Source organism: Sinocyclocheilus grahami, unplaced genomic scaffold, assembly GCF_001515645.1.
Source record: "Sinocyclocheilus grahami isolate Dianchi unplaced genomic scaffold, SAMN03320097.WGS_v1.1 scaffold1454.1, whole genome shotgun sequence".
In the NCBI taxonomy this organism is placed as follows: domain Eukaryota; kingdom Metazoa; phylum Chordata; class Actinopteri; order Cypriniformes; family Cyprinidae; genus Sinocyclocheilus; species Sinocyclocheilus grahami.
Window position 1 is genome coordinate 281595 of NW_015506633.1, and position 10045 is coordinate 291639.

Sequence of the window (10045 nt, forward strand, 5' to 3'; positions counted from 1 at the left end):
GCTACAGCATCGCTAACTAAACAACCCTGATTCTTTTATAGCATGCATTTTAAAAGCCTCATAAAAGGACATTAAAAATTCACACTGAACTGCTGTTCTGTACTCAACACCGCTGATCATCAGTAAATCATTTTTTTGGATGTTGGTGAAGCTTAAATGGCAAGCTTCATAAGAACATGGTTTCACTGGTCCATCACTAACCACCACTAACCATCACTAACCAGCACGAGCAAACATGTCAGTTCAGCAGGGCTGTTTAATCACCTTCTGATGGGACAGAGAAGAGAGTCTATGTTCAATGCTATCTAACACCTGTTTTTTCCAGAAGAAACCAACAAAACAGTTTATTCACTCTGTGTGTCCACAGGTGGAACCACTACAAACGCGAGTTTGATGTTTGACAACACTTGGAGACAATAAAAGTTTAAAGTTTAGTGCTTGCAACAACATACAGCTGACAACTATTTAGACCAGATAGGCTCTTTTGCCAAGGTGACCAGTGATTGATTTGTAGTCAATGTAAGGTGATTGTTAAGTGTGACAGCTGCTACAAACATGCAGTACATTGAGTGTCGACCAGCAACATTTCTAACATATTGGTATACATTTACTTACATCGTCCACTCCTGGTACAAGAGTGCACAAGTGCTTTTCACATTTAAACATTTTATATATTACTTTAAAGCTGCTTAACTGAAAATAATGCCTTAGTACTAGGGTTGGGGGATATAGCTTAAAAATAATTAAATATTTTTTTTAAATAAAATGTAATATTTTTCAATGTCAATATTAAATTAAAGCATATTATTATGCATAAATAAATAAAAATTAAATGCAAAAATTCATGCATAAATGCATGCATCAATGACTAAATAAATGCATGCATACTTAAAATTTTATATATTACTTTAAAGCTGCTTAACTGAAAATAATGCCTTAGTACTAGGGTTGGGGGATATAGCTTAAAAATAATTAAATATTTTTTAAAAATTAAATGTAATATTTTTCAATGTCAATATTAAATTAAAGCATATTATTATGCATAAATAAATAAAAATTAAATGCAAAAATTCATGCATAAATGCATGCATCAATGACTAAATAAATGCATGCATACTTAAATGCATAAATAAATGCATAAACATGTAAATAAATAAATGCATAAATACATTTATCAATCAATCAATCAATCTTTGGAACAAAAAATTAATATTTTTGACTAAAATAACTGTTTAAAACTCTAGTTAAAAATAATTAAGACATGTTTTCCACACTGTTATTCACTAAATAAACACAATGATGAAAGATGCACTAACATGTAGAAAATACATAGTACACTACATATGTAGATACATATGTTCTGTACATAATATCGACATACAAACAATATTTATCTACATAAATTGTGTACTATACGTGTGTGTGTGTGTGTGTGTGTGTACTGTATGCATTGTATTTATGTACATACATGTATGTATGTACATAAAGCCACACTTAGACTTATGTAAAGGCCTTAGATGAGAGTGGCAGCAAAGAAAATTCCCAGATATGGCCCTGTGTTATGACAACCATTATTCAAGACTCACATAAACAAAGCCTCACAGGTTTTTGAAAGCACCATTCGTCCACCTAATGTGCGTCTTATGTTTTGGCTGCTTATTGACAGAAGTGTGTGTAGGAACATCTGGAACGGAGGTTAATCGTGCTCAGCCTATCAGAGAAGACTAAATGTTTCGGGGCCATGCAGCTGCGTTCAGGGCCGACAGAGATCTGTGGAAACTCTGAGACAGCAAACCGCCTGAACACCGCAGGTGAATCTACATGTTCAGTAATCAAACCCATGTTGAAAGAGATGCATTGGTCTACAGTTTGCTCTCACAAACAGTTACATGGCTAAAACCCCTCTAAAACCATCAAGACAGACCAGGTAATCTCCCTAAACAGGCTTGAGCTGGAAAGTAAGAGTGCTTTGGATAAATGACAGAATTAATTATTAAAATGTCATTAGATATTTTAAGAAACTGATTGCTGTGCTATGGAAACAAAAATCACATAGCTATCCATCTCATTCATTGATTTGTACCTTCGAGGCATAATTAGAGTTACAACAGGAGAGGAAAGTGCAGTGAAATGCTGACTTTGGATAGTCCCAGCTGGTGAATTTACCTCCCCCAGTTCTTCCAAGACAGGAATGCACCGTATCCCTCGGCCAAGTGAGAGCACTTAGGGTGACGTCCAAGAAAAATATTCACAAAGTCATGTCTCATATCCACATATCCTCACACGAGCCACTTATGCAAACACCTTGGTGTTCCACACACAAACGCGCAGGCAACTGTTTAAACATGAATAAAACATTAATTTATAGGAGCTTCAGAGCGTCATCGTAATATTTTCCAAAAAGATAATCCGGCTTCTGGCTCGTATCGTCGCAATGACTAAATAAATGCATGCATACTTAAATGCATAAATAAATGCATAAACGTGTAAATAAATAAATAAATAAATGCATAAATACATTTATCAATCAATCAATCAATCTTTGGAACAAAACATTAATATTTTTGACTAAAATAACTGTTTAAAATAGTTAAAAATAATTAAGACATGTTTTCCACACTGTTATTCACTAAATAAACACAATGATGAAAGATGCACTAACATGTAGAAAATAAAATCTGTACATAATATCGACATACAATATTTATCTACATAAATTGTGTACTATACGTGTGTGTGTGTGTGTGTGTGTGTGTGTGTGTACTGTATGCATTGTATTTATGTACATACATGTATGTATGTACATAAAGCCACACTTAGACTTATGTAAAGGCCTTAGATGAGAGTGGCAGCAAAGAAAATTCCCAGATATGGCCCTGTGTTATGACAACCATTATTCAAGACTCACATAAACAAAGCCTCACAGGTTTTTGAAAGCACCATTCGTCCACCTAATGTGCGTCTTATGTTTTGGCTGCTTATTGACAGAAGTGTGTGTAGGAACATCTGGAACGGAGGTTAATCGTGCTCAGCCTATCAGAGAAGACTAAATGTTTCGGGGCCATGCAGCTGCGTTCAGGGCCGACAGAGATCTGTGGAAACTCTGAGACAGCAAACCGCCTGAACACCGCAGGTGAATCTACATGTTCAGTAATCAAACCCATGTTGAAAGAGATGCATTGGTCTACAGTTTGCTCTCACAAACAGTTACATGGCTAAAACCCCTCTAAAACCATCAAGACAGACCAGGTAATCTCCCTAAACAGGCTTGAGCTGGAAAGTAAGAGTGCTTTGGATAAATGACAGAATTAATTATTAAAATGTCATTAGATATTTTAAGAAACTGATTGCTGTGCTATGGAAACAAAAATCACATAGCTATCCATCTCATTCATTGATTTGTACCTTCGAGGCATAATTAGAGTTACAACAGGAGAGGAAAGTGCAGTGAAATGCTGACTTTGGATAGTCCCAGCTGGTGAATTTACCTCCCCCAGTTCTTCCAAGACAGGAATGCACCGTATCCCTCGGCCAAGTGAGAGCACTTAGGGTGACGTCCAAGAAAAATATTCACAAAGTTATGTCTCATATCCACATATCCTCACACGAGCCACTTATGCAAACACCTTGGTGTTCCACACACAAACGCGCAGGCAACTGTTTAAACATGAATAAAACATTAATTTATAGGAGCTTCAGAGCGTCATCGTAATATTTTCCAAAAAGATAATCCGGCTTCTGGCTCGTATCGTCGTTCGTTTGTTAGCGTGATTGAACATATTCTGGGATTCTGGAACTGAGGTTCACAATGGCCTACTGACCTACACTTGATATACAACTGCGCTCCACCCTGCAGTTCTGCTGTTGAGAGTTTATTAAATGTAGTTTTCTATATTTAGCATTTGCTCTGACTAAATCGAGCCATATTCCCTATGCTATAACAGTGAGAGAAGCAAGGAGAAAGAAGTCATGCTGTACTAGTATAGCAGAGCCATAACCGAGAGCTAAGCTAGTGCTAATTCATGACAGGCCTATTTACCATCATTCACTCTGGCAGCACACAAATGATGAATTATATACATCAAACTTCATGTGAACACCAAATCAGATCATTTTGTTCTAGTATACCATAGCTGTAAATTGAGATCTTTTTTCAAGTTGCCCTAAAGTCCTCTTGGGAAATTATAAAAAATTGACACTTTGGGAAATATCTTACTTTTTCTCAATTCTTCACTACCCAACATAGCCTCATGTCTTTGATGGGTGGTGAAAAAGAGAGTAATGAAAATCCAATACGCACAATCGAAAAGTTAATCTATGTCCTTCATCATTTGTGTGCTGCTATAAAGAATGATGGGAAATGTAGGTTCACCAAATAGGCCTGGGTTCACATAAATGGGCTGAATAGGTAGCATTTTCTAGCAAGCTTTAACACTGTTCATCAACAGATAAACTAAACTGTACCATCAACATTCACCATTACAGCTTATCTCAATGACTAGCAATGATACGCCTCCGGCTCGGAAAGAAACCCCAGAGTTTCTCCACAACTAATTACAACATTGTGGTGCCATTCGTGTGCGCTCATCTCATAAACATGATCATCATGACATGACTTTGAAAGCAGAATTAGTCTAGACTGAGTGTTTTGACATCACCTGGTTATCTTGTTGCTAGGTAGGGCAAACCCCATTACAAATGGAGGAGTAAATTAGCACATCAGTCAAATTACAGCATGAGCAACTGGCAGCAACTTGAAACATGCTATTATAACCACCTGAAAGTCCAGGAGGACAAAAACAAACTATCACCTTGCTTCTAAATCACTACCTGTCACCGACAAATTATTTACTACTTATCTTGCCCAGTAGACTCCTGATCAAATATGACTTGCAGAAACTCAGCCAAGTGCATGCTCTCTCTCTCAAAGAGCTTTTCATTCTGCCCAAGAAAAAGCCATAAATTAGCTTGAACTCTTGTGCATTGTAATTTGGATGAATTCTCAAGTAGCGCTTTGCTCTGGCTTGCAGCAACTTGATTATGGAAGTCATTCAGAAACATGAGAAAGATAATCAGACAGTACTTACTGGAGGACCCTGTTCTCCTTTAGGACCAACAAATCCATCGTAGTCAAAGAAATATTCGTCTTCTTCAAAACCATAGTCGTATCCGTAACCCTCCGAGTATCCTGCATCGTGCTCCCCCTCCTGGACCTGTTCCTCAGATTGGTCCACCAGGTTGTAGCTGCTCTCTTCACGGTAGAGGATGGTGCTGTTCACTTTAGGATTGGTCTGGAGTAGCTCTTTGTTGAATTGGTGGGCTCTATCGTCATTCCTCAAGGCCTCTTTCAAATGGCTCTGCTTGATGATGGTGATCAAATCCGGCGTGGCCCGAGTTGCTCTGGGCTTCTTGAGAAGTAGCTGATTCTCAGTGACATTTTCACCATCAAGGTTCTTGTCTGTTGTGGGGTTGCTCGTGGAAGTCTCTGGAGTGAAGTAGAGGGATTGCACCTTGCTGAATGGTCTTGACGATGGGTTCATGTGCCTAGGTGTGTTGGAGCGAAACATTGGAGAGCTTGTGGTTGAAAACTGGTCAAAAAGTGCTGTGGGAATAGAGTTGGTGGCCGTAGTGGAGTGATCAGCAAGAGTTGGGATAAATCTCTGAGAGTGTGAATCCAAAGAGCTGCGGTGGAACTTTGGGGAAGGTGAAACTGATGGAAATGGGGACTCTGAGCTCCCTGACAGAGATCGGAAGGTGTCGGACAGTCTGCACTGCTTTTTAACATAGTCACAGTAGTGCACCGCAGCTTGGGCGGAGGGGTAAATATCCAGCTGGCATAATGCTCCTTCAAACTGCACCATCCTGGAGTCCATCCTTCCAACAGAGAGGCGGCCTTCAGAGCTCAACGTCTGTGGACGGGTCAGCGTTTCCTCGCCATACTGCACAGCCCCGCAGCGTGCATAGAAAGATACGGAGCGTGGCCGGACCCCCACAGAGAAGGAGTGCCACTGTCCATCTTGAACATCGTACTTAAAGTAGATTGACGCTTTCTCTCCCGTGTAAACCACTACCCTTCCGGGCCGGAGCTGCAAGCCGAACTGCAGTCTGTCCCTGCCATCCCGCACACTAAAAATAAAGGCATTGTTCGCTCGCCAGGAGCTTAAACTCACTATGATAGAAAACTCCTCCTCCACGCCTGCGGGGATCAGGTCCACTGATGGGGCCTCAATAAGGGAATCCTGTCTGAGGACAACCCCAAAACCAGGGGGCAGGATGGACAGAGATGAAGCAAGGGAGGAGAGGTAAGGTGTCCCGGAAGAGTGTATGTCTCTGCGACCCGAAAGGCCCAGCTGATGAATAAGGTCTACACCTTGAGAGAAAGAAAGAGACAATTGTAAGCAACAAGCTAAGCAGGGTTTGGCTAGGTAAACACCACAAGAAAGACATTCGTTGCAAGTTTGTTGTATGGTTGGTTCTGCTAGGGTGTTCAAAGTGGTTTTTAGCATGATGCTAGAGTGTCCCAAGTTTGTTCAAACCTCTAAACTAAAGGATGAGCAGTAGAGATTAACAACTAGTCCACAGCTTTAATTTAAATCGGTTAAATATTTAAATTTGGCTGACAGTCACCATAAAACATTTTCTGATTTAGAAGGCCTCTATAATACAAACAACACAAGCGGCTTTGTTAAATATGTGCTTTGACATACATGACATCACAAATTACCCATGAGCCCTTGCATAGCATCTGTGGTCCAGATGAAGAGAGAAAATGAGAGGAAAGTGGGGGTCTGAAACCACACATCTCTTTTCTCTCTTTCTCTTTCTGTGTGGTTCCTTCTTTCTTTTTTCTGTCAAATGTTATTAGTCTGTGTGCATCTGAGTGGCCAGAGAGATGAGAAAGAACATTCTGAGGAACTAATCCCTCGTCATATCTGTTTAGTTTAGACCAGGGCTCTTCAATTCCAGTCCTGGGGGGCAGATGTCCTGCGGACTTTAGTTCCAATCCTAATTAAACACACCTGTATGTAATTTGCAAGTATTTCTGAACACTGTAAAAGACTTGTTCCAGGGTACTTGATGGGGTTGGATTTAAACTCTGCAGCACACCGTCCCGGAGTTGAAGAGTCCTGGTTTAGATTCAAATGAAAAACTTATCGCACATAATTTTGTTTGGATGTTAGATACTTTCTTGTGCCCCAGTTTAATCTGCAGAGACAATTAAGTAAAGCATTCATAAGATGACTTCCTGAACAGTGCAAATATCCATTTGCACCTTGAATGAGCTATCCGTTAGCTAGGGCTGCACGATTATGACAAAAATCATAATTGTCAATTATTCCTTTGAGACTGTAATTGCGATTATTAATTACGATTATCACAATTTACATAGAATGATGTTTATACCACTGTTTGAAGCAACCGCATGCCATATTTTTAGATGAAAATAAACAAATTGAAAAAACTTTTAAACTTTTAATTTGACTTTTTATTGCTTTTCTATAGTATTAAGCCTCAAATGGCATCTATACATTGTATTGGTTTCTTCTTTAAATAAAACAGTAAAAATATTCATGGTATTATATTGTTATACTATTGGCGCCGATGGCTTTGTGGGCAGCACACCGACATGTAACGCCTTTGCGCTTTGGGCATTCCGAGTTCGAGTCCCGGCTCGTGGACCTTTCCTGATCCCACCCCCCTGTCTCTCTCTCTCACCCACTTTGCTTCCTGTCGACCTACTGTCCTATCTAAATAAAAGGCATAAAACCCCAAAAATAAATCTTATAATGTTATACTAAAACTAAAATTAAAACAATGGAAAAACCCTTAAGATAACAAAAACACATCTTAAGCATGTAGAATAATGATTACGTAATTGTGCCATCCGTAAATTAGAAATTTGATTAATTGTGCAGCCCTACTATTAGCATCAAATTTTTTGACCTGTCTAAACAACAAAAGTCACAGACATTTAGGTGGACGCTCTAGTGGAGCTTCAGTGAATGCATATTACTTACTAATATTTTTAGGACAAATTAGTTTTATCTAAATGCTTGCTCCTAACCCAGACTTACCCACTTACACCCATTAACTGATAAGGCACGCTCTGGTTTGGGGTGGACTGATCTAAATGGAATTTGGACTTAAAGGAATTTGGACATTTTTGCACCGGAGTCACCAAACAGAACTGCATGCTTTAAATTTTTTCAAGACCAACAGATAGTCTAATGCATTGGTTGAGTCCGTGGTGCTGAGTTGGGATGTAACAGTGTTTAATAGCGCCACAGAGTCTCAGCCTTACACTTGTCAGGGAAATCAACCTACAAATGGTTTACCTACTGTCTCCACATATTAAGGTAGGATAGAAGCATTTTAACATCAATGAAATTACACACTTTGTTAAATACAACACACGACTGGGTTAGCAGTAGTATTTGTAAAATACTTACTTTTAACCCAGACTTTCCCACTTGTACCCATTAATTGATAAGGTAAGCCCTTGTTCTACAGAATTTGGACTTGCAAGTAACGTTTGCAATTTCTGTACCACCAGTGTCACCAAACAGAATTGCACATGTTCAACTTCAAATGTTTTCAAGACCAACAAACTTGGTCCATGTTGCTCTCTCGGGCTGGTTAGGATGCTCATGCAAACCTAACAATGTTCAATACAGTCATACTTTTCAGGGGAATTAACCTACAAATGGTTTACCTGCTGTCTCTGTATATTAAGCTAGAACAGAAGCATTTGAACAATGAGGAAATTTCACACTCCTACTTTAAATACATCATAAAGTTATACAGGTCTGAGGGCAGCAGAGTAGATCCATAAGGAACTACAGCAAGTCTGTTTTTGAGATCAAGTGAAAATGAAAAGTGAAGTGAGGCCAAGTATAGTGTCCCATACTCGCAATTTGTGCTCTGCATTTAACCCATCCAAGGGTGCACACACAGCAGTGAGTAGTGAACCAACACACACACACACACGGGGGCAGGATGGACAGAGATGAAGCAAGGGAGGGGAGGTAAGGTGTCCCGGAAGAGTGTATGTCTCTGCGACCCGAAAGGCCCAGCTGATGAATAAGGTCTACACCTTGAGAGAAAGAAAGAGACAATTGTAAGCAACAAGCTAAGCAGGGTTTGGCTAGGTAAACACCACAAGAAAGACATTCGTTGCAAGTTTGTTGTATGGTTGGTTCTGCTAGGGTGTTCAAAGTGGTTTTTAGCATGATGCTAGAGTGTCCCAAGTTTGTTCAAACCTCTAAACTAAAGGATGAGCAGTAGAGATTAACAACTAGTCCACAGCTTTAATTTAAATCGGTTAAATATTTAAATTTGGCTGACAGTCACCATAAAACATTTTCTGATTTAGAAGGCCTCTATAATACAAACAACACAAGCGGCTTTGTTAAATATGTGCTTTGACATACATGACATCACAAATTACCCATGAGCCCTTGCATAGCATCTGTGGTCCAGATGAAGAGAGAAAATGAGAGGAAAGTGGGGGTCTGAAACCACACATCTCTTTTCTCTCTTTCTCTTTCTGTGTGGTTCCTTCTTTCTTTTTTCTGTCAAATGTTATTAGTCTGTGTGCATCTGAGTGGCCAGAGAGATGAGAAAGAACATTCTGAGGAACTAATCCCTCGTCATATCTGTTTAGTTTAGACCAGGGCTCTTCAATTCCAGTCCTGGGGGGCAGATGTCCTGCGGACTTTAGTTCCAATCCTAATTAAACACACCTGTATGTAATTTGCAAGTATTTCTGAACACTGTAAAAGACTTGTTCCAGGGTACTTGATGGGGTTGGATTTAAACTCTGCAGCACACCGTCCCGGAGTTGAAGAGTCCTGGTTTAGATTCAAATGAAAAACTTATCGCACATAATTTTGTTTGGATGTTAGATACTTTCTTGTGCCCCAGTTTAATCTGCAGAGACAATTAAGTAAAGCATTCATAAGATGACTTCCTGAACAGTGCAAATATCCATTTGCACCTTGAATGAGCTATCCGTTAGCTAGGGCTGCACGATTATGACAAAAAT

At 39.4% G+C, this 10045-nt stretch overlaps 1 protein-coding gene across 1 annotated transcript in view; it reads right to left on the reverse strand.

Moving 5' to 3' along the window:
• LOC107570408 (collagen alpha-1(XXIV) chain) overlaps positions 1-6728 on the reverse strand; it is a 67317-nt gene extending 60589 nt beyond the window's left edge. The window contains exons 1-2 of the mRNA XM_016256640.1: positions 6725-6728; positions 5088-6370 (exon numbers count right to left, since the gene is read on the reverse strand). Coding sequence (XP_016112126.1) covers positions 5088-6370; positions 6725-6728 — 1287 coding nt within the window. The remainder of the gene's footprint in view (positions 1-5087; positions 6371-6724) is intronic.
• Between the last annotated feature and the right edge of the window lie 3317 nt (positions 6729-10045).